This window comes from Lynx rufus, unplaced genomic scaffold, assembly GCF_022079265.1.
Source record: "Lynx rufus isolate CCGP_SWC_20201006 ecotype Redwood Valley unplaced genomic scaffold, mLynRuf1.p SCAF_2, whole genome shotgun sequence".
NCBI lineage: Eukaryota > Metazoa > Chordata > Mammalia > Carnivora > Felidae > Lynx > Lynx rufus.
The window spans coordinates 14,346,348-14,371,836 of record NW_025814834.1 but is presented as its reverse complement, the minus strand read 5'-3'; the positions used below and the strand labels follow the sequence as shown (position 1 = coordinate 14,371,836).

General features: G+C 48.6%; 1 protein-coding gene across 1 annotated transcript in view; it reads right to left on the bottom strand.

The window, feature by feature from the left end:
* SERPINE2 (serpin family E member 2) overlaps positions 1-25,489 on the bottom strand; it is a 62,513-nt gene that overhangs the window by 16,943 nt on the left and 20,081 nt on the right. Inside the window, exons 2-4 of the mRNA XM_047083669.1 lie at positions 8,900-9,180; positions 5,919-6,146; positions 103-300 (exon numbers count right to left, since the gene is read on the bottom strand). Coding sequence (XP_046939625.1) covers positions 103-300; positions 5,919-6,146; positions 8,900-9,158 — 685 coding nt within the window. The 5' untranslated portion in view covers positions 9,159-9,180. The remainder of the gene's footprint in view (positions 1-102; positions 301-5,918; positions 6,147-8,899; positions 9,181-25,489) is intronic.

Genomic DNA, 25,489 nt, shown 5'->3' with positions numbered 1-25,489 from the left:
CATCCTGCCCTCCTCTCTCCCACCCTTTTAGAAAAATAAAAGTCAGATTTGCTCTTGGACTAAGTGAAAGCACCCTCAGGGCCCTGCCAAGCATACACTTACCGCATCGGAACACGGAGAGCTGGGCCAGCATGGGCACTTGGTAGGACTTCCCATCAGCTGTCACAAACGTGCGTTTCTTTGTGTTCTCAGGTTGGAACCGCGATTTCCACAAACCCTTAAAATACACGGCATTGACCAGGACCAGTCTGGTGAGCGCACCATCGATGAGATTTGGGGAGAGCAGATTGTCGATCATACCTGAGAAGTCACGGAACAAGCAAGGGAAAAATTCAGAATTGGCAGTCTATTTGAGGGCAAAAGGCAGTGTGGGATCACGGAGAGTGAAAAATCAAAGGAATTTTTAAAACACTTTAAAAAGGAACTATTTACAACACCCTTTTTGTACCTTCTCATGTTCTTCTCACTAAAAATGAAAGTCAAACAGTTAAGGCTAAAATCAGAGAATCCATAAAGACTTTCAATATCCTTTATTTGGAGGTTACCAGACTTTTCCTTAAGAAATTCTTTTACAACGAATTCCCCATGAACCCCACGGTTTAGAAAATTTTACTCGCCTAAATGATTACTTAACGATGAATTTCTCTGTTTGCTAATAACTGGCGTGAATGACTGCCAAGGAGGGTTTTCGATGGGCACAAGATAGGCACAAGGTATGCAGTTGTTGTCTGAACCACCAGGTAGATTTAATGCCGGTCAAAAACCAACCTCTTCGACCTGTGCGATCTGATTGAGGGTAAAGGCTGAATTTCTCCTAAAGTTTTAGAAACGATGGGCATTTGGAATCCCTGATACCACAAGGCCTCACAGCTACTTTAAAGAAGGGCTGGAGGGGCACCTGGGTGGCTCAGTCGGTTAAGCGTCTGACTTCGGCTCAGGTCGTGATCTCACAGTTCATGAGTCCGAACCCCAAGTTGGGCTCTGCGCTGACAGCACTGGAGCCTACTTGGAATTCTCTCCCTCTCTCTCTGCCCCTCCCCTGCTCACACTCTCTCAAAAATGAACAAATTTAAAAAAAGAAAAAAAGGGCTGGATCTAAAAATCAGTGTCTACATTTATGAGTTATGGACTGAGCTAGGTGTAATATTACAGAGAAGCAAGGAAATGGCGTCTGTTCTAGAAGGCCTCCCAGTCTTGAGGGGAAATTCACTCCACAAAATGTAGAAGACCATCCGTCTTGATTGTGTTAGGAGTGAAGGAGCAGACAACCGTTCTAGTTTCAGAACATTCTTTGAGGCCACGAGGATCCTTCCTGAGTGCTATCTGTACTCGACGGTTTGGGTTTTCGTTAACGTACCTTTTGCTCCGTCTCTGAAGATCCAGCTGTGTGTTTACGAGGGGTCACTGATACCCAAAGTGATGAAAAATTAGTTCATAAATTCACTGTGGCTTTTGGCCTTAGCGTATTTAAAAAAATACACAGTGCCGTAACGTAAATGCTAGTTGTAGTTCTTTAAATGGTGAGAGTAAAATCAATAGTTTCTGAAGAAGCAAGAAGGTCTAATTCAGCAGAGAGAGCTTTAAGTCTGTCTGTCTGTCTGTCTACCTACCTATTTATTTACTGGGGGGAGGGGAGAGAGTGAGGGAGACAGAGGATCCAAAGCAGGCTCTGTGCCAACAGTAGAGAGCCCGATGAGGGGCTCGAACTCACGAACCACAAGATCACGACCTGAGCCAGAGTCGGATGCTTAACCAACGGAGCCACCCGGGTGCCCCGAGAGCTTTAAGTCCTTTTTGATGATGTTCAAGAAGATGCGAATGTGCAATAAACGAATGTTTGGATAAGTCGTGGTAAAGACGCGCGCCCAGAGGTTTCCCAGACCCCAGAGGGCTCCGTAAGTTTCATCACGACTCCTTTCTTACACAAGGGGGCACCAACGCTAAGTCAGGACCTGAAGGAAGATACACAGGCCACGAACGGCCATCTTTCGACGCAAGGGCGGCCTCCGTCTTGTGGGAAGGAAGTTAGAGCTCTGTGCTTCAGCCACTGCAAGCACCTTAGAGCTCCTGACAGCGAGGGCTGTGTCTTGCCTTTGCTGGGAACATCACCCAGTCCAACCCCTTTGTGCCTTTAAGACACAGCTCCCTCTCTACCTGTAGTAAATGTCCTCTGACCCTCCTCCCCAACTCCCAGGAGTTTCCGTAAAGCTCAACACTCGCTGCTGCCATACCCGAGGTATTTTGTGCCAGCCGAATTTAACGTGTCTCTCTCCCCGAGCTGAACCATGAAGTGCGCCAGAGCAAGGACCCTGTCGTTCACTTTTGAAACATCAAGCCTGGCTCAGGGCACCCGGGGGGCTCAGTCGGTGGACAATCAGACCTTGGCTCAGGTCATGATCTCGCAGTCTGTGCGTTCAGGCCCCGCGTCGGGCGCTGCACTGACGATACAGAGCCTGCTTGGGATTCTCTCGCTCCCTGCCCCTCTCCCACTTGCACGTGCTCTCTCTCACTCTCGAAACAACAAATAAATTTTGTTAAAAGAATCGAGCCTAGCTCTGTGTTCGGCACACGATCAGTGCTCAACACGTGTCTCAAGAAGTCTCCTCAGCCCTTTTTGTGGTCATTATGGTAAATAAAGCCTCTGATTGCCACCCGTAGGACTAAGATACGATACGGGGGCATGAAGAAATATTAAGCAACGATAAAAAGGTAAGGAACGCATGGTTAGAAGGAGGCCCACGAGGGGCTTGCCATCGCTAACTGCACACGGTGAACGTGCATCACCCGGCCACCCACCCATGCGCCTACTCGGCCACACAGCCACCCACCTACCCACCCACCCATCCGTCGATGCACCACCCCTCCATCCGCTCCTGGATGCCCACCTGCCATGTGCCAAGTGCTCTTCTAGGTAAGAAAACAAACAAAAATGAGCCCCGCCTTCAAAAAGCTACGGAGAAGACAGAAGTGGATGGAGGCTGGCAGGAATGGCTCGGAAAAGTGTATGCAACAGGAAGAAACACCTCGAAGTAGAAGCGAGGCCATGTGAGAGGGGGATCGGATCCGGTCAGCGAGGTTAGGGATGGGTTCCTTGAAGAAGCTGACCAAGTAATGGCTATAGAAACAGCTTACGCTTGTGGAACGTTGAAGTGCGAGGCACTCAGCTAAATGCCTTGTGCGTATTACTTACGTTCCCACAAAAACCTTAGTGTTGGTGTAACTGTTTCAGTGGGTATCACCGTCGTATCTCCATTTTACAGATGAGGACTCTGAGGCACAGGGAGGTTAAGTAACTTGCCCAAGGTTGCACAGCTAGGAAGTGGCAGAACTGACATTCAAACTCGGCGCCTTGCTTTTAACTACCATGCCGTGCACGTGGCAAGTGTGAAAATGGACAGGCGTTAACAAGGGACAGGCGGGGAGAACAGTATCCCAGGTGGCCGGATGCAGCGGTGGGGGCTGTGACAGGAGAGAGCACGGTGAGCTGGGGGCTGGACGGGAAGGAAGCGTGCATGGCCGGAGCACAGAGCCTGCGGAAGAGAGGCTGGAGAGGCGGGCAGGGCGGCCCTGGCGGGGTCGGCACCCCATCACAGCGGAAAGAACCTTCCCGTCTGGCTCTCCCACTCCGCAGGGGGCAGGAATCGTCACCTCTATGGGACGGACCGGGCAGTCTTCCGCACATGGAATGTTCGATCTCCAGGATTCTGGGTTCTCCCAGGTAGGTAAGTGCCTCTCAGTGAGGCAGATCACCCCAGGGGCCGTTTGGAAATTTGGAGGAGAGTTTTCAGTGGACTGACAGGTGGCCCGAGAGGTTACTTGCCCTGCAATGTTCACAACAGTCCCACACGCTAAAGAAATGTCCTGCTTCCTGTATAGCTTTCAGACTGGATAGTCACACTGGCCAGAAACTGGCTTACCATCATCTGGGCCCAGAACCTCACTCTTCTTCCCCTGTAAACACAAAGTTATCTGTTTCGTGGCACATTTTTAACGTACACCGAATTTTCCGGGTAGGTGACTACGGTGCAAAGCAAAGCGAGTGGAAGCTGTTCTTGTTTTGTTCTGAAATTTACCAAGAGTACCGCACCGTTTTAGGAAAGAACTCGCTTCAGAAACACAGGAGGGCAGCTCGTGGTTTTCACATCACCAGCACCCCACGCCTGTCTCTGCCTGTTTTCGTAGCCGTCCGTTCACAATTATTGTAAGAATACGACTGCTTCGCTGTTATGTGCTCAGGTGTACTTGTACCCAAGGGCTCACCTGCTGAACCACATACATAAATGAGTTTTGTTTTTCCTTGTATTACAGTTTGGCATTATATTAATTTTTAGAAGTGTCTGTGTACTTGTGCATAGGTTATACGAGCTACGAATCTCGCGGCAGGATGGTGAAGTGAAGGGTCAAAATCTTTGTTTACCAAGAGGTCGGCCAGGTTGAAAAAGCACTGCTGGGGCTCACCACGCCCCCCCCCTCCCCAGAGGCAGTGAGCAACTGAGTCAACGTGTGTCCAAGGAGCTTGAACACTGTTAAGCAGCACGCTAATGTGCCTTCCTATGACCAGTCCAGTTGGTAAAGAAGAAGGCTGGCAGGAGCCACTCACAGGCCACGGTCATCCAGCCACCTGGCTCTGAGTGCCAGCAACTTCCTGCCACTGTTCTTAGGCCTCTGGGCCCGGAAAGAAGCACCAGACCCTTCACATTTGCAGGTGTCCTGATCGTTTTGCGGTTTTAGGAAGGGAGCCCGGATTGCACTGTCCAAGAGCCTACTGAGAAGGAATGCTGTGGATTTATCAAAACCAGTTCTGGTTCCTCCACCCTCGGGGCACTCCCGGTCCATCTCTTTGCGAGTCTGTCCCACGCCCTCGGACATTCACGTATACAAGCCTGGTCATGGGTGGTGGAGGCAGACTGGGGAAGCATTCGTTTTAATGCAGAATGTTCGGCCCCTCCCTCGGAGATTCTGATAGAGGAAGTGGGGGGTCCAGTGACCTGCATTCTAAACAAATGCCCTGGGTAATTCTGACGCAGGCACCCTAGGAACCACACGTTGGGAAACAGGACCCAAGAAGCCAGAGTTTCCTCACGTTCTGTCTTTGGGCCACAATGGAGTCGTTGGGACTCCTGAGAGTTTCCCACTTCCACTCTTGCGACCTTAACTCTCCCTCCTATGAAAAACAGGTTCCCCAATCTAGATTTGCAGCCTTAATTTCCTGTTGATCTGGACCCATCTCTACTCCAGAACATTTCCACCTAGACCTCCAGTTTACAAATTAACAGGTTTAAAACACCCACGTTAGACATTTCCTCAGCTTAATGAGAGGAGAAATGCACGCAAACAAGCAATCATTATACAGCGTGGAAAGTGCTATAATGAAGGGGCTTAGAAAACGCAGACTCGTATGCCAATGGTAAGCAGAGACGAGGCACCGACTTCCTGGAGGCGACGGCAGCGAGAGAGAGAAGCAAGGGAAGCAAGGAGAGAGATCAGTCTCGAACCTCGCAGGGGGAGAGGGGCATTCCAGGCAACGGGAACAACAGATGCGAAAGTGGGAAGGACTGAGCGACTGAACCTTCAGAACAGGCCAGGGCCTGCGGGCGAGGCCTCTGGAGAGGCGACGCGGGGGGGGGACAGAGGAGAGTCCGTGGGGCTGGACTCTGCTCTGTTGCCCCTGCCACAGGGAGAAAGACCCCAGAGAGTACCGTGAGTCGTGGCACCAAGAAAGGGGAAGGAAGGTAGACGGAGTCAGGGCACCTCCTAAGAGAGGAAAGACAGACCAGCCGGCTGGGTCCAGGCGTTTCGCGATGGGAGGACCGTGGGACAGGCAGACACCAGCTAGAATCTTAGGAGCCCAACGCACACTTTCACTCACAAAGTATAAAATGGCACCCAGTGGTTCCCAGGGAATTGAGGCCACTCACCCCTGGTTTCGTTTCTAACCCACACGTTGATGGAGTCACAGGCAGAGGCTGGATCGTCAAAGTCCACGTTCCGGACTTCGCACTGAAACACGTCCTTGTTCCTCGTAACGAAAGGCACTTCCATTTTAGAGCCGTTCTTCACAAACACTGCGTTGGCCACCGTCACGATGTCTTTATTCTTCTTGGAGACGATGGCCTTGTTGATCTTCTTTAACACTTTACCGACTCCTGGAGGGGAAGTGGGAAGATGTAGCCACGTTTCCACAAGACTTTAGACACGCTACGTTTTTGTTTAACATCTCTTTCCTTGTATGGCAACCAACAACAGCACAGACAAGATAAGCCTCAGCAGCAAGAGACTACGCCTTCTGCTTTCTCAGTGGCCGAGTGTTAAGAAAAGGGGAAGGAGGGTAAAACCATTAGCGGTTCTTAAAAATCAGTGGTGCTTCCACCATCAAAACAGCATATCTGAGGCATCTCAACGCCTTCCCCACACACACTTGGTCCTCCTGGGAGACTTTTCCGGTGCCAGGTCAATAGGAAGACTGGCAAGTTCTTCTTTATGTAGCCATGGGGGAGTAAATCCAAGGGATCTTCCACCATGGGGGAGCAAATCCAAGGGATCTTACTAATTCATTCTCTTTTGCTTTCTTAACTACCTTTAGTGCTATTTCCTTTCCTGCCAAAGATTTAACAACGCGATCTCGTTTTTCTATTTTGGAAAAAAAAAAATGAATAAAATAAGCATTAGAAAGACTACAAAAAATTGTCATGTGCCACCATCCAAGAATAGTGTGATTTTTACTTGATATCAAGCTCAAAAAGCAAGGGGATTAATTTTGTGGCAATGTAAGCTTTATCTTACACGAGCCATTCACACAGGCTCCATTTGGTTTCAGAACATGGAAAAGAAGCAAGTAAATTATAAGGATGAAATGTGCGAGCTCTAGAGGGAGCTCAAATTACAGAGCCTTGGGTTCCTCGCTTGGGGTCCTTTCAAAATGACACCGTCCTAAAACAGCCTGCAGGGTCACGGTGACAGTCTCCTGGAGAGCTGATGTGTCACACGCTCAGAGGGTCTCTTCTCCAGATCCCTTAAATAAGGGTAGGGGAAGTCTGCCATGGTGCACAAGGAGGCAACCCTCTGGCTCCTTGTTTGGCCTCTCATGACCCCACCCTGCGCGCTGTTCTGTGGGGCAGGCCCGGTGGGAGTGAGCAGGCCTGCTTCATCGGTACGGGAAGAGCAGAGGCCAAGTCCCAGAGCCCGTCCCTTCTGGCCACACTGCCCCCTGCACACGCCCCGATCTCCGGCCAGGAAAAGACGGGTGTAGATTTCACTCCACTGCCCCAAACCGTTCTGCCTCTGTCCTCACTAAGAGGACACCTGAGTTCTCAGGGGCTGAGCCCGAACTAGGGCCTGGAAAACCACTCAGGCTCCCCTGAAAGAGTTCGTCCTGCCACCGAAATCACGTTCTGTAACACAACTAACTGCTAGTGACTTGGGAGAAGGAGAGGGTGGGGGAAGGACACCACCGACAGGCAACATCGGCAAGAACTTGAGAAATATCGCTTAAAACGAATGTGGCTCAGCATTAACACAAACGACAAAACTCCAGTCGCTGCCTTGGAAGGGTACTGGCTGGCAGGGTCTGGATGGCCCTGGTAACGGCCATAAATTCAAGCGGTGATTCGCCACGAAGCTATAAATCACCAAGAGTTTGCTGGACTTCCAAGCAAGCGGCGGAACCGGGAGCGTTCCAAGTATTAAGCCCCGCCATGCTTCCGACAGGTGATCAGACTGCAGACTCATGCAAAATTGAAGGCCACGTAAATAGAGCAGGGTGTCCCAGCATTTGGTGCTGGCAGCTCGGAGGCTACATTGAACACAACGGCCAACTGGGGGCGGAGGGGGGCGGGGGGGGGTGGGGACGGGGACGGAGGGAGGCACGGAGCGCTTGACCCCTGACCCCAGCTTGCCTTCCTCTCCGAGTCTCAGGCGTCAATGCAGTCAAGAGTCCTAGAACTTTATGGCTGACAGGAGTGGAAGAACAGGGAAAGGGACGCTCCCTCGTTCTCCAAAATAGTAAGGAAGACTTCCACATGCAAAGCGACTGGCTCGAGGTCACGGTGCACGGTGACCTAGAAGGGCTCTGGGGCCCCTTCTGCTCCCTCACACACGGCACCCGCCCCAGAGGCTGGTGGAAGGTGGGCTTTGGGGGAGGATATGTGAACTGGAGCGACAAGGCCACAGGGCTGGGAGACAGAGACGCTTACGTCGACGTGGGTAATTCAAAGCAATTCAAACCTTTTCCATCGGGCTTTACTGACAAAAATTCCTTCCATTTTTTTTTTATTCTGAAATACTGACAGATTCAGAGGAAGTTTCAAAACAGTGGACGGGGTGGTCCCATGGGCCTTTTCGATCAGTCTCCCCCAGTGGTAGCAGCCCGTGTGGCTATGGCACAGCATCACGACCTGGAAACTGCCGTGGGTGCAGCGCACCCAGCCCATGCACACCACACGTGTTTTACGTTCCCGGCACCTGTGTGTGTGTGTGTGTCGCTCTCTGCACGGCTGTCACTCACTGAGATTCATGTGGTCACCAGCACAGTTAAGACCCAGAAAGGTGCCATCGCTACGAGGCTCCCCCGTGCTGCCCTCCACGGCCACGGCCACCCACTTCCCCAGCTCACCACCGTGAGGTTTAGCCCAAGGCACCGTGGAGGTGGGGCAGGTGGGAAGCTTTCTTTTTAGAGATGAAGTACACTAGGGCATGGAGAGATCATGTGACTGACCCAAAGCCCCAGGGCTAGAGAAGAGACCAGAATCCAGTTCTCCTAACTTCTAGCACTGCTAACATCCGTCCTTTAGAGGAGACAGCCCTAAGTCCCAGAATGGTACCAGCGAAACCCCTCCAGAGGCACGACTCCCTCGAGGCGCCCCCCCCCACCCCGACTCGCCACAGCCCGGAGTGCACGCACCGTTCACGCCGTATCTCATCACCGTGGTGAGCTGCTTCTTAGTCCTGCCGTCGGCTCCCAGCTGAAGCATCCCCAGGACGGACGCAATCCCATGGGGGGACACGACCACGTTGTCAAGAGGCCGGGATTTGATAATCTGATTGAAAACCTGGATTCCTGTGTCGGAGCCTAGTTCCTCCAGAGATAGGGGGTTGAACTGGGAGCACACAGAGGGCAAAGTCACTGTGGCCACAAGAAAGAAGGGGAAATGCCAGTTCATGGTTCCTTCCGGCAAGGACAACCTGAAAAACAAGATCAAAACGATACGTGACTTCCTAAGTGATCACTTTTGGGGGGACTACTTTGTATTCAACCCGGTAGGATTTATTACACTCCGTATAACTGAGTGCCCTGTTAATTTACCTGAAATACGAGAGTGTAGCTGAAATCAGTTGCTGCTGTATTTTCTAAAGGGGAGGAGGGGCGGGGGGAGGGAGGGAGCCCCCATCTGGCAGGTTCCCAACTATGTGCCAGACACCAATCGGACAACCACCCTTCATCCAACGGACGCAGTATTTAATCAAGAACTACGGCATGCCAGGCCCTTTTTGAAGCACTGGGCAAACAACTAGAAACGATGGATGAGACCCCGGCCTTCCCGGAGTTTCCTTTCCAGAGGGGAGACAGAAAAGAAACCAGTAGGCGGTAACTTCAGAGAGGGATCAGGGCCGTGGTGATAAAACACAGTGTGCACGCAAACGGAGGACAAGTTGGGGACGACAGGAGATGGGTCACGGAAGACACCTCTGCTGAGGGGACACGTGTGAGGGGAGTCCTGAATGAGACAGAAGCATACCCCACCCCCCACCAGCGCACGGCCATGCAGGAGAGAGTTCAGGGGGGACGTGAGGAGGAAGAGGGCCCACATCCCCAAAGGCCCATAGACCCTAGGATGTATGGCTCTTGGATTTCATTCTACGGTCACAAGAGGTGATGGGCATTGAGGAGGGCACCTGTTGGGATGAGCACCGGGTGTTGTATGGAAACCAACTTGACAATAAATTTTATATTAAAAAAAAAACAAAGTCACAAGAAACCACGGGAGGGTTTAAAAAAGGGAGTGAATCCCTTGGGTCACTATGATTACTTTATAACCATATGTCCTTGTTTTAATTTTTTAAACTTTTTATTTATTATTATTATTGTTTGTTTGTTTTTTACCATAAGCATGTTATTTGTTAAAGGATTGCTAATTAAAATAAATTTATGGGGCACCTGGGTAGCTCAGTGGGTTAAGTGTCCAACTCTTGATCTTGGCTTAGGTCATGATCTCATGTTTTGAAAGATCAAACCCCACGTCAGGCTCTGTGCTGACAGAGCCTGCTTGGGATTCTCTCTCTCCCTCTCTCTGTCCCTCCCCTGCTCACGTTTTCTCTCTCTCTCTCTCTCAAAATAAATAAACACTTAGAAATAAAAACAAATTTAAGTGACACCCTTAAATCTACAATAAGGCAGAACAATTGGTAAATATATCAATTGTGAGAATGGCACTGTTTACACAGATACTCTCAATTACAGTGATTTGTTGGAAATACGAGTTCTTCCTTGATTACCACTCACTGAGCTCCCTTTGGCTGTGACAAGTAAGAGGTAGGAAATTTACATGTGTTTATGGAAAAGCAAATACTTTCATTTTAAATGAGGACTTAACAGAGGAAGTCGGCCAAACAAAAGCAGAATTTGGGATGTGGCTAATTTGATTCCTGCCTTGGAGACCCAAGCTTGCCGAGAAGCCAATTTGTCCTCCTGTCACGTGCATTTACGTGTGAGAGGTTGGGGATGTCTGCAGAGAACAAGAAAGAGAGGGGGGCCTTTTAGGAGACGGAGGCCTTGGAGTGGAGGGGAATAAGGTCTGTGTGCTCCAGACAGAGGGTCCCTGGAGCATTAGGCAGAGCTGGCATTGGGTGTTTCCTTGTCTTCCTCTGGACGCATCTGTCCTTGCTTCCCACTCCAGGACACAGTAGATGTTCAATAAATACATGTGGGGTTAAACCTGATGGCTTATATACTTTCTATTTTTGCTAATTGTTTTTTATTGCACCAAAATAATGTCTACTGAATGTGCCTACGACAGTGATCGTGTTTAGTCCTGAGCCTGTGAGCTCCAAACACTTTCCAAGGAGAGTGAAATTCACTGGTTTGGGGACAGGACTGCCATCAAAAGCAGACTTCGGCACCTGCACCCCCAAACCTCACCCAGGCCCACGAGGTGAACCACTAAGACCATCATTCGAGGGGATGTTGCAATTTTCTCATATATTGTGAAACGATCATGTTTTTAAAAATTTAGAACACTTGAGAGTTTCTCCAGGGCTTAATTGTAAAATAATTGTGTTAAGACAGCCTGTCTAAATTCAAAACATGTAAGTGACCTACATACGCTCCTACTTGGGGCTTTCCTATGGCCAGCGTGGCCTATTTTGACTTTGGCACCTAGGACTGGCTCTAATGCCACGACAATCCCCTGAGTTTCTCTCAGCCTGTTGGACGCTGGAGAGCTTCCAAATGCTGACTACGGAGGCTTTACTCATTTCATCTAAAAATTAGACACTGTGTCCTCCTGTCCTCCCTCCCTGCCTTCTTTCTGGAAATAAATCTCCTCTTTATTTTTTAATTTTTTTTTTTCAACGTTTATTTATTTTTGGGACAGAGAGAGACAGAGCATGAACGGGGGAGGGGCAGAGAGAGAGGGAGAGACAGAATCGGAAACAGGCTCCAGGCTCTGAGCCATCAGCCCAGAGCCCGACGCGGGGCCCGAACTCCCGGACTGCGAGATCGTGACCTGGCTGAAGTCGGACGCCTAACCGACTGCGCCACCCAGGCGCCCCAGCCTCTTTATTTTTTTAATTGTTTTTTTAATTTTATTTTTGAGAGAAAGAGAGAGAGAGAGAGAGAGAGAGAGAAAGCAGGGGAGGGGCACAGAGAGAGGGAGACACAGAATCTGAAGCAGGCTCCAGGCTCTGAGCTGTCAGCACAGAGCCCGATGCGGGGCTTGAACTCACAGACTGCGAGATCATGACCTGAGCCAAAGTCAGACACTCAACCGACTGAGCCACCCAGGTGCCCCAAAAATCTCCTCTTTAAAACTTAATATACCGCAAAGCCTTTCCAAGTACACCATGATCTGTACACTCTTTGTCACAAATGGTCAAATCTCGTAACTGGCACCAACTTCATCAATCTCAATTGTTGACTCTTCCGTTATAGTCTATTCTGACGTTACCTTCAGTGTGCCTAATCTCTACTCCCCAAGCCTCCCAAAGAAATCCTCCTGGATTGGCAAAGGCTTGAATAAATATTTGAATCTGCACACTCATCAAGGACCTCAAATTGCTTTTGCCTCTGGTAGCTTAAAGTTGATTCACCCGCATATTACAATTTATGTAGACGGCTGTAAAACAGGTAGAAAGGATCAGTAAGAGAGAAAAATATTTAACAGCTCCAATGCCTTGGAGTCAGCAAGGACAGTCTCCCAAATAAATAGCCATCTTATTTGGCAGAATTTTGCTTGGTTATGACTTTCTGCTAGAAGAAGAGCTTCATTATGAAGTGGGGGACGGCTGCCACGAGTGTTTTTCTTGGGTTTCTGGGATTTGGGACGTTTTTGAGAGATGTCTATGTGCGGTTTCATAACAGTGTCCTGGGACAGTGTCAGAGCTGTGCAGGACTTGGAATAAGAGCTATTTTTGATTGATGTTCTGGGCATAACTTCTTCTTGGCCTCAGTTTCTGAGGCTAAATGCTCCCTCGTTTAAGCTTACCTGGCTTACGTACACGTCTGAGACTGAGTTTTCACTCCTCTCCAAAGTTCAGTAGCCAGGAGAGGAGGTGCTGACCCATAAATCACTTTGGCTTATAAAATTCTTAGCTGATAGAGATTCATGTCCAAATAGACCATCTTTTACATGAACTAACCGCTGAACTTAATCAGGCTGTAAAATGCTTACTCTCTACGACAAGCAGCGTCTCCTTATGGAAAGAACACAGTAACCTCCTGTTTATTTGTAAGAGAAATTACACTGCAAGCTTTCAAGTAAGGGAGAAAGAATAAAGCTGTTGCCCAAATGTATTACATAGCATCGGTATGGAAGGTCAGAAATCTGTTTAAATGTCTCCATTTCTTGAGTACTCTTTTCATAACACTAAAAACAACACAACACAACAAAAAACCAAGAATCTGGTTTAGGCCATCTTTAGAGGGAGATCATAAACCTATAAATAAAGCCAACAGCCCAGACATATCATTTCAAATGTGGGCTTCTCTTTTCCCACCTACTTCTAGTTTCTCTCACTCCAAATCTTTCCTTTCCAGGGTCAGGGATGTTTTGAAAGTACAGTAAAACCGTGGATAGTGAATAACTGGTTCTGCGAGAGTTCCACAAGACGAGCAAACGTTTCTAATAAATTGTAACTTGATAAACGAGCCATGTCTCTCAATCCGAGTAGTACGTGATGCTGAATGTCACGTGAGCACAGCTGAGCCAATGGTTCGCGAAATTTGCTTTGATATACGAGTGCCTTGGATTACAGGCATGTATCTGGAATGAATTATGGTCGCAAACCAAGGTTTTACTGCAATTGGGTACTGCTTTGAGCTTTAAGTGAGACCGAGCGAAGTAAATAAGCTGGTTTTTACAAATGTCGGACTCATTGTGCATCCGTACATGCAGCAAGGTCTCCCCGAGTAGGGGTGGACATCAGAGAAACCGACCGTCCACAGACGCCGTGGCTTCGACCATCACGTCCACACTGGCGATGCTCATATCTGCACCTCGATTCCCCAACCCCCTGCACAGTGTCAGTGCCATATTCTCATCTATTTGCTGCCTATGTTCACCTGACTGTTCAGAACATTATCTTGGCCTGAAAAATCCTCTGTAGGCGGATTATGGAGAAGCCACTGGGCGGTGAAGTCCACCAGCTTTCCTCTTAAAGGTCTTGGCCTTGGCCTTGCCCATGCTCATGTCTTTCTTCTCTTCCTTGCTCTCCACCTGGTCACAGCCATTGCCCCCCACCCCCAACTCCTTCCGTGGCCTGTGGGAGGCTTCCCCTGATTGCCCCAGATGGGTCTGTTCTCCCCCTTCTCTGAATTTCCACAGGATTTCCTATCCGCACCTTTCATTTTGTTTTCCAAGTAGGCCCCCCCACCCCCCACGAGACCGGAAGCTCACAGAAAGCAGGGCCAGGGGCCTGCATGTCCGCAGGGTCTTATGTAGGGCCTTCCCGGCGGTCGTCACTAAGTCAAAGGTTGACTCGTGGGACTAATCCAGCTGTTCCAGTGTTTGGTGCGGAATAAAAGGCACTTTGAAAGCATTTTAAGCAACTGTGAGTTAGAAGGTATCACCTACAATCTAGATTTAGAGCTGTTCTCAGGAAAAAGGAAAATGAATAGGACCCTGGGCCCTCATTCCCATGGCGAGCATCTGGCCTATGCAGTGACCACCTCTAGGGGCTGGGTGTGGGTTTCCTACGTGCCCAGCTGCACAGTCTACTGGTTCCCACTGGTCACCACCTCTTACATCACTTCTCCAGGCTGTGAAAAAGCGCTTGTAGCCAGACCCCTGCAGTGAATGAGTGCTCCCTGATTAAGCAATGGCAGATTCACCCAGCCGGTCACAGAACACGAAGCTTATTTTCAACCTAACAGTCTTTTTTTTTTTTTTTTTTTTTTTTTTTTTTTTTTACAAAATAAAACCTACCTTACATACAATACCTGAGCAAAAGATAAATAAAATAGTATCTGTCAGCTCAAATGAGAAATCATATGAGATCTGTCAGCTCTATTTAGCGTAACAAATAAGATGTACACAAACAGTTTCGGGGGGAAAATACTAGAAGACTCTTCTGGCTCCCATTCTTAGCCAGAGGATTCACATCTGTTTTAGGAGGCCCCAGGGGCATCTAATAAGCGGCAAGCATTCCACCCCTTCTCATTCTCTAAAATATGTTTCAAGCGATGTATTTTTATAACAGGTATGGATCAAAATCTTCAGGGCATGAAAGATTTCAAATATATGAAAAATAATGTAAATCCCTAGTACCCAACACCCAGAGAAAATGGTGATCAACTCATGGCTTATTTTATTTCTTCTAAAATCGACAACTGTTTTGAAGCCAATTCTGGACACCATCGTATTCAAAATACCTTCAACATATACTCCAGACCTAGGGAATACATGTGTATATATACACAGTACCATTGTCCCACTCAAAAATTAGTGACTATTATGTTAGTATCTAGCCAGTGTTCAATTTTTTTTTATAGTTTATTTGAATCGGGATCTAAATAAACTCCACACATTACAACAGGTTGACAGATCTCTTGCCTTTTAAAAAATCTTAACCCCAGTTGCTTTATTAACTATTTCCTCTGAACTTTTTTTTGTTGAAGAAACCGGGGGTCTTCGGTAGAGTCTCCCCACAGTCTCGATTTTGCTAACGGCATTCGTGTGACGCTGCTTGACAGGTTCCTCTGTCTTCTGTACTTCCTGTAAGTTTTGTAGTTAGACCTAGAGCAGGGGTCTGCAAACTCCTGCGCCTGAGCTGGCCACACGTTTTGTCTATGGCTGCACTGAGCTCCTGCAGCAAGTTGAAAAGAGTTGCCCAGTTGCAACACGGACTGTTGGGCCAGCAAAGCCAGAAACATCTACCTGGCCCTTTACAGAAGGTTTGCCACTTCTACTCTAGAGGCTGATCAGTTTTTGTTTCTGTTTTTTTTTTTTTTTTTTGCAAGATTGTCGCACAGGGGTGTTGTAAGCAGGAGGAGAAAGTGGCCACGTGGCTCTTTTTTGTGAGGTTAGAAGCTGCTGGTGATCATCGTCTAAGTGCATTGTTTCATTAGGGGTTGCCAAATGATGCTATTGTAGTGCTAACTTTATTAGCTGGGTACTTCTATAAAAAGACATTTTCCATTCCAAATTCGGTATCCTGAGGTTCAGCTTGTAGAGCAAAGGCAGGATGAATGCTGGATTCACCCCTTAGGTCGTTCTTTAAATGATGAATTGGTTACCCTGTATCTCAGAGCCGACCAGAGGAGGGGTCTTGTTTGTTTGCTTAGTATAATTGTGAACTTACGTTTTTCAACATATTCTAAGGATCTTGATCCACTGAAATTGTATTCTTTTTCTCTGATGCTCAAAATGAGCCTCGTCAGGTTGAGCACCTGAGCCTTTCATAGGACCTCACAGTCCCAACAGCTTCCTTCTTTTCTGCTTTGACAAGATATTGCAGGCCCATTCTGCACCCTTCCTGCCCCAGGTAGAATCAGCCACTTCTCAACGGAGCTCTGGTTCCTCTTGGCGAGCGAGAGTATTTAGAGACCATCTGAGTATCCTCACCGAATAAACTCCAAATAAACTGAGAATCCTGGGCAATGTGGAAAAACCCGAATCTACTGACAGCACTCCCTGGACTATATCCAAATGTTAAAGTTCAAATTATGAAAGAGAGACCGCTTACCTGTGACCTAGTTTGCCCCGCGTGGCCACAGAGCCCACGGAGGAACAGTGGGTGAGGAAAGATGGGGGGGGAGAGATGGGCATTTCAAGCGGGGCTGGGACAATCAAAATGGATCACCCTCTTGTGAAGGCAGTTAGTCTCCTGGATCAAACCCAACCTGATGGCTTCTGGGAACCAAACAATGCGAGTGCCTGGAGTGAACAAGTGGCATCCAGCATGACAAGGAGAGTCCCCCAGGGTATCTCAGGTGGAAAGGGGTAACCACCAGCCCCTCCTCTCCATGAAAGCTGACATTTCTCAAGGAATGGGAAGCTGCAGACGTCCTTCTGGTTTCTGTGTTTGCAGTTTCTTGATTCTTAGAACCAAGGCCCCTTATTGTTTTGCCTTCGGACCAACCATTTCTTCTACAAGGGCTATAGAGAAAAGCTGCACATCAGATTGTATGGAATTGTAACATCTCCCGCCAGTTTTTCTGGACCGGGCTTCCCAGAGTCTTCCAAGAGCGAAGGAAAAGTGCTGGGCTGCCAGAGACGTCCACGTGGCCTTACGTAGGACTGTGCTGCCCAGCAGTCAGGCCCCAATGCTGCCCCCAATACTCTGCCAACAGGCAAGGGTCTAACTCTTAAGGGTGTTTGGCAAGAGGCATTCTAGACACCTCAGGAGTTGGCCCACAGTGATCAGGGCTGTATCTGCAAAGTGACAGTGGCTGTCATGCACCAATAATTGAGGTTAAGGCTCAAATATGGTCCCATAAATGCAAGAGGATGCTTCTGGCCTCTCAGACTTCTGCAAACATTATTGCAATAGATTCCATCAAAACCTGTCTTCATTTTCCTAATACCTACCACGTTCTCTTAAGATAGAAAATTAGATGAACAAGCAAAACTGTAAAGTGCATCTTGATACCCTTGGGAAGTACACAGAGTGTTAGCAGAATGAGTCAGCACCTTTACAACTTAAGGGAAGAAACAGGAAATGCCAACCGATCAAAGTGACAGAGCTTGGTGGTTTTAAAATGTTCTTTCAGGTTACTGAGGGAGGCTTACAGACCTCTTAGGATTTTTTCCTTAAATTTTTATCAGACTTCAAAGTGCATGGTTGATCTATGACACTGATTAATTTAGCCAAAAGGAACCTAAAAATGCTCAGGAGCAAGATTCTCAGAGCTGAAATGTATGGCAACAATGTCTAAAAGGTTCCTTCAATGAAGAGACACATTTTGTTAAGTACACTCTGACATCCAAGTGCCTTTAGTATATGTATCATTCATTCTGAAATCCCTTTTGGGGTAAAAGGGGGAGGCCAGGAGGAAGAAGGCAACTGGGGCTTTGTTCGTTGTCTCTCCCTCAGAATACAAGATCATGAGACATTTATTCCGTTTTCCTCTAAGAGTCAGGGGAAATTCATCTAAGTTTCAAATTCCAATTTTATCATCCACTAACTAAGAGATCCAAGGCAAGTCACAATCTTTACCAATCTCAGCTTTCTCCTCTGCACTCTATTTATTACAAATCAAATTCCAACGGCGGTCGTGGAAATTCCATAAACACGAACAGAGACAGACAGTAACTAGCACAGGGTCCACCTCACAGTGGTACCCAGTGAATGTTGGTTCTTCTTCCCTGGTCTTCCTCTTTGCTCAAGACCTGAGATAGTCTCTGGTTTTTATTTCAATGGCTACTTAAAAGAGTCTCAATGATCAAGCTAAGAAAATGGGTCGAACACAATACTTCCACCTTGACGTAGCCCCGTCTGTATCTGTAAGATTTCCTTAGATTATTTTAAGACAGGGTAAGACCACGCTAAGTGTGTTTTCCATGTCTCCATAAGAGAATGAAGGGATTCGGTTATGATGGGAGTAGAGGTGGGTACGTTCCAAAAAACGTTTAATGGTTCCGAGAGAGGTTTTTCGGTCTGTTGTCTTAGGTCACTAAATCCGTTTCACTTACGGTATCAAGTCCTACAGACTTTCTCAGTAACACATTTTTAAGATGCAACAGTTCAAATGGGTGATTTCCTAAATAACAACAAGGGCCGGGGTGGGGGGGGGCACCCAAGATGTTACAGTGATATTGACCAGTGTACTTCTCAATCTTTAAAACAAGGTAGCACCTTCTCTAGACATCAACAAGTATTACAGATACTTCACAACTAATCATACTTTTAGTAATTGTGAAAATACATGATAAAAACTACCATGAATCGATACACACTCTGAAAAAATGCAAATTCTTTTTATCTATAACGGCATCTGGACACATTTCAAAAAACCGTATTTTGAGGTATTACTTATTCAGTCTGTACTCAAGGCTCCATGGACATGACTTTTCTGAACCCTGAGAATAACTCTGATGTTGTCTATAGGTCCCCAATTCATAGATGAGAAATCAATGCTCTCTGGGTTGTTGCTAGCAAAAAACGGATCAGTAGGTGTTGTTAGTGTAAATGGATTAAAGAAAAATAAAAAACAACTTCCTAAAAAAGCAATTAGGGTATGCATCATCTTAAAAACGTATATACCTGTCAGAATAGTGATACCCTTGTTATGGAGCCACCCTACGGTAATAATCAAATAGATTTGGCCCTAAAAATGTTCACTGTGGAGTTATTTCTAGTGGAATTACTGCAATATTCTTTGCAAGAAATAATCGCAGTAACAATGATTACCGCAACCTACCTTTTATCAGATTTGTGTGCTAATATTTGCACCTGTTACCCTCACAGGATTGCCGCTGTGAGTTGGAATCCATTTTCTTAGCGGGTCTTACATGGCTTGGAGTTCACATACACCATTCCCTGACCCTGCTGGAGGCCAACAGCCACCAAATACTGACCCAGGAGTAGGAAAGCTTAGCTCCTTTACCTTCGGGTGGCAGAGACCACGTGAAGGTGAAGTTGATTCTCCAGAGCTCCCCATGGGATTGGGCTGCGGGGCTTCACCCCGATTGGCTGCTTCCTTTCTAATTCCCACCTCCCCGCCTGTCTGTGCTGTCTCACCCCAGAGCACTTCCTCAATGAATCATTTTCGCTTTCTCCTTGGCCCAGGGGCGACGTGTGGGAGAGCACAGGGTCGGTCCATGACATTCATCCAGCTGCTAAGAAACTATCTTGGAAGAAAATTTAAAGATATGGAAATACATTCTGGATATATCCTCATTGAAAAAAGGAAAACTATGATATGATAAGCTATGCAAAAGTAATACACAGGCATAAAGACTAGAAAGATGGATATCAAAACATTAGCTACATAATCATTCTGATGGTGGGAATAGGAGGACAGTTTATTACCCTTTACACTGTTCTGTATCTTTCAAAATTTCTACGGTGAACACATCACTTGAAACAAGCATCCCTTTTTCTGTTTATAAAACCACGGCAGTGGGAACTTAGATCAGCTTAAATGTGTAGGAAGGGGGAGCAGAAAAGAGCGCACGACAGCGGTTAAATCACAGGATCATAAAAGCCTGAATAAAAAATAGTAGTTATTGGAAAAGGAGAAATAGTTGAGGAACAACATAGTGGGATCCCTTTATATACACAGATGAGTGTTATACCCCATTCCAAGCCAGAGGCCATTTCACGTGGAGCCGTTTCAGTAAGCGATGGCTCCATTTTGACGAACCCGATTTGACACGTTTATATACAGCTAAACCTACATACTAGATATTTAAAGGCAGGGACTACAGTTTATTAGTTTTCTTATTCCCTGTTTACCATAGTACCTGGTATATAGCAGGGACTCAGTAGTCGTGAATTACATTGTCGCTCCATGGTAATTAGCTGTTCCTATCACTATTTTAAGTAGCAGCAGCAACTGTTATTGCTAACTTGAAAAAAAAATCCAATTTGCTTAAAACTTATGGAGAGTACATTCGTAAGCGCTCAACGATAATTGCTGTCATTCCTTGAATGTCTACCGTAAGGCAAGACAACGAACCTCGCATTTTATATATCCAACATCTAGCTGAATCCTCAACTTAGGTAGGCATTAGTATTTATACGTTACAGGTAACAAAAATAGAAGCCCAGGAAAAGTAAACAACCTGCCCAGAGGGCACGTGGTGAAGACGTGTCTGAAAACCCACACGCTTAGCCAATAGGTCATGCTGCCTCCCGCGGTGAAGTTCAAAGAGTCAACGGAGGAAAATGTGGAGAAACGCTGCCTTCTTTCTAACTCTCTGTCCTGTGCTTGAGCCGTCAGATACTGGGAGCAAACAAGTGACCACAGCTTTACAAGGCCCCAGAATTGAACAGAACGTTTGTTACTCTGGGGCTGTGGTTCTCCTCCGGGAGGGCGGTGACACTGCCCCCCAGGGGACATCTGGCAAGGTCGGGAGACATTTTTGGCGGTCACAACCGGGAGGAGGTGTTCCTGGTGCTGCGGGCTCAGGGATGTCGCTAGACGCCCTACCGTGGGCAAGACCACTCGGCCCCACGCGGAAACGTCTGGCCCCAAGCGTCAGGGCCTTGCTGGAACACTCCTTCCCACTCTCCTCCACGTTGCGTCACACAAGGACACCGCCGACCAGCCTTGATTTAGCATCAAGGCTTCGGCCTGCAGTCCCAGGCTGGTCCCTCTCAAAGCGACAACTGTACCGACACCGACGGTCACAGCTGGTCTCCCCGGAATGGTCGACCCGAGTCTTTGCCGCGTGGGAGAGGAGGGAATCCAGCAGGTTCCCTTCTGTGAATCCCAGAGGGGAAGCTTTGTGCGACGGTGGCCGAAGCTTGGGGCTGTCAGTCCACCTCATCAAATCAGGTTCACGGGTATTGCCCATCATGAAGACCTTCTGGAGGCCGGGGGGGGGGGGGAGTGGCGCCCCCACTACACTGAGCTTCCTGCCCAGAGCAGCGGGGAGGCATTTCCACTGGCCCGGTCACCAGCACTTACTCCTCCACAGCCGCCCCGGGCTGCGTGTCCTCGGGGCGCCCCTGACAGCCTTCCCACGAAGCGGCAGCAGGGAGCCAGGGCTGACATGACCCGGCTCTGCCCTCTCCACCTGCTGCCTGGCCTCACCCCCCGAACCACCCCCTCCCCCCCCCCCCCCCCGACGTCTTTTCCGCAAAGCCAAAGCCAGCTCTGGGATTCAGGTTCAGGGAACGGAACTACCAGGTCCAGAGGGAAAAACCGAAAACACCTGCACATACCCTGAACTATTCTTACGGCCACTGCACTTACTCCCTGGGAACTTTCTGAACTCGTTACCCCCGGGTATGTGCTTTGCACAGCAAAACCGAGCTCCGACTCCAACTTTTCTCCCCAACCTCGTGAAAAGGGAGCGGGGCCCGGCTGGGGGGAAAGGAGGCCCAGCAGGTGAAGGCTGAATCGGGTCTCCAGTGGCGCCCTGCGAAACGCCACCTACAGGAGGCCCGGGTCCCCCTGCGGAGATGTCCTCTTTTTCTCAGAAGGAGGTCCAGACTCGGAGGCTGTGAGGGCCCCTGCGTTGGCGGCGTTGAGGGAGGATGTGGGCGCTCATCGGGCAGGACCTGGAAGACTGGGGCATCCTCATGTGGGTCAGCGGGGAGAAGGTTGAGGAAGCCCGTATTCACCTGTGTGGAGAGGACTCTAGGGTTCTGGGGCTCAAACTCACAACTCGGTTCTCCTGCAGGCAGGGTGGGACTTCCAAGGCTGCCATACAAGGGGCTGCGTGACGGCGGCTGCAGTTGGTCCACACGCTCTTCCAGAACATCGATGCACACCAGCATGACGGGCACGGTGCCGAGGTGAGGACGTGGCCACGACAGACTCTCCCCGAGCGGAGGGCCTGGAGCCAAGGTTCCCAACCGGGGCGCATCTGAACCTCGGGGAACAGGCGGCAACGTCTGCAGACATTTTCCGTCCCCGCTGGACACGGGGAAAAAGCTACTGGCATCCAGAGGGCAGAGGCCAGGGACACTGCTCAAGACGCTCCAAGGCTCAGGAGAGCCAGTGCAAAGAGTTGTCTGCTCAAAACGCCAACACAGCTGAAGGGGAGCTCTGAGGAAGGGCCGCATGGTGGCGGGGGGAGGGGGGGGGGACATGGGAGGTGGGGAAGGGCCGCACAGGGTGGGGGGACATGGGAGGTGGGGAAGGGCCGCACAGGGTGGGGGGACATGGGAGGTGGGGAAGAGCCTCACAGGGGGACCTCACAGGTGGGGAAGGGCCACAGGAAGGGACATGGGAGGTGGGGAAGGGCCGCATGGGGTGGGGCGACATGGGAGGTGGGGAAGGGCCTCAGCAGGGGGACCTCACAGGTGAGGAAGGGCCGCACAGTGGTGGTGGGGGGGACATGGGAGGTGGGGAAGGACCCCACGGGGGGGGGACATGGGAGGTGGGGAAGGGCCGCGTGGGGGGATATGTGGGGTGGGGAAAGGCCTCACAGGGGGACCTCACAGGTGGGGAAGGGCCGCACGGGGGGATGTCAGAGGGTGAGCTGGACATAACGGGACAGGGAGTGGGGCAGGAAGGAGTATTCCAGACAGAAGATCTCAAGTGCAAAAAGGTCTTATGTTAGGAGGTATCATAAATGGTTCTGGAAACTGAGATTCTGGAAATACTGTTCTTTTCACACCATTACATCTCATAGTGTTTCTAAGACAAAGCCTGCCCTGGGGCCATAACCCGGACAACCGGCTCATCAGGACACAGACCAGAGGCCAAACCAGACAGGAGCTGGAAGAACCATCAGAACCATCAGAACCACTGTGATGTCCATCCTGTCCCACTGCCTTCTTTCTCCACAATCAGACCTCTGGGTTAGCAGAGGCAGGAATCAAAACCTTACTTGTTCCTAGACTCGAAACTAAAAGCGTGACTCAAAATAAGAAAAACTGACAAAGCAGACCTCTTCAAAATTAAAAATATTTGTTCTGCAAAAGACTCTGCAAAGACGATGGAAAGACAAGCCACACGCTGGTAGAAAATATTTGCAAAGCACATATCTGACCAAGGACCGGTATCTAGAACATATAAAGAACTCTCGTAACGCGACATTAAAAAAAAAAATCAAACACTCCAATCAGAAAATGGACAAAGACATGGATACACATGTCGTTGAAGACAATCTACAGATGGCAAATAAGTTCACGAAAAGGGGCTCAGTCCCATTTGCCATTAGGGACACGCAAATGAAACCCACAACGGGCCATCACCTCACACCCGTCAGAATAGCCAAGATAAAAGCTAGCGATCGTGCCAAATGCTAGCACACAGGCAGAGAACCTGGATAGTTCACACACTGCTGCCGGGGATGTAAAATGGTTCGGCCAACTCTGGAAAGCGGTTTGGCAGCTTCTCATAACACTAAACATGCGGGGCGCCTGGGTGGCTCAGTCGGTTAAGCGTCCGACTTCCGCTCAGGTCATGATTTCGCGGTCCGTGAGCTCGAGCCCCGCGTTGGGCTCTGTGCGGACAGCTCAGAGCCTGGAGCCTGTTTCAGATTCTGTGTCTCCCTCTCTCTCTCTGACCCTCCCCCGCTCACACACACACACACACACACACACACACACTCTCTTTCTCTCTCTCTCTCTCTCTCTCTCTCAAAAATAAATTAACATTAAATTTAAAAAAAATTCTTAAAATGACACAACTATGAAGATGGGGAACATAATAGCGATTGCCAGGAGTTAGGGTGGGTTGGTGTGGGTGGGTGACACGTAGGGTCCTTAGGATACAGCTCTGTGCTATCTTCCTGTGGTGGTCACACCAATCTACACGGGATAAGACCGCAGCCAAGTGCGCGCGCGCACGCACACACACGCGCGCGCGCGCACGCACACACACACACACACACACACACAGAGTGCCTGTAGAAACCTCAGTGAGGTGTATGTTTGTACCAAAGTCAATGTCCTAGCTGTGCTATTTATTGTTGTGTATAGTTACATGACGTGTTACCACTGGGGAAGCTAGGTAAAAGTTACATGAGACCTCATTACATCATTATTTTTTTACCTGAATATGAATCTATAGCCATCTTAAAATAAAGAGTAAAAAACAAAAAACCGTATTGTCAAATTTTTGTCAGTAAACACATGCACCTTAAGACAGATCTTTTTTTTTTAATGTTTTATTTATTTTTCACAGAGAGAGAGAGAGAAAGAGAAAGAGAGAGAGAGAGAGATGGAGTGTGAGTGGGGGAGGAGCAGAGAGAGAGGGAGACACAGAATCTGAAATGGGCTCCAGGCTCTGAACTGTCAGCACAGGGCCCATTGCGGGGCTTGAACCCACAAGCCATGAGATCATGACCTGAGCCAAAGTCGGTCGTTTAACTGACTGAGCCACCCAGGCACCCCAAGACAGATCTTTTTTAAATGTACGTAAATCATTTCCCAACACTGCAAGCACGCTAAAAAACCCAATATTCTAAAAAAAGATACCCAAACTATGTTTTTGCATAATTATGTCTCCTCATAACTCTTTGATTAGTCTTCTCAGCCTCTGCAGACTCCTGAGACAAACCACCCAAGTTCAAATCCCAGCTCCACTACCAATTCACTGTATGACTTTTGAGAAGTACTTCTCTTCACTGGGCCTCAGTTTCTTCATCTGTAAAATGGATTCATAAAACAGCAGTCTCGCCTTACGGGCTGCTGTGAAGAATAAAACAGGGCGATACATCTCAGGTCCTTTGGACAGTTCTTGAGCTCAACCACAGCTGTCTCTGTCGTTATTGCCACTCACTGCCATTATCACGGCAGCTCAAAAGTCCTCGGGTCTCTCCTCCGCCTCTTCAGGCCAACACGCCAACCTAGCTTCATAGTCCTCTCAACTGCAAAATATCCCCCCACCCCAATTTCTAAACATCAAAACAAATTTTAGGAGCTGATTTCTCTATTTACGTGTAGTCTTTTTTCAACTGTAGGCCATTTCCTTCATTTCTTTGCTGTAGGGGGAATTCAAAGGTCTACTAGGTGACTTTATCAGAGCTCAACAGCTGGTCACAAGTCCTCAGGGAAGGTGGCCTTGTGCTCCAGGGAGCAGCAGCCAGGGTCCACGTGGCCTCCACCGATGGCCCTGGTGATGGGGTCAGGAAATGACTGATGGGACTGTGTGACTCTGGAAACGGGTTCGGTTTCCAGCGACTTTCCTCGTGTTCTTTCCAAGACTGCCAGG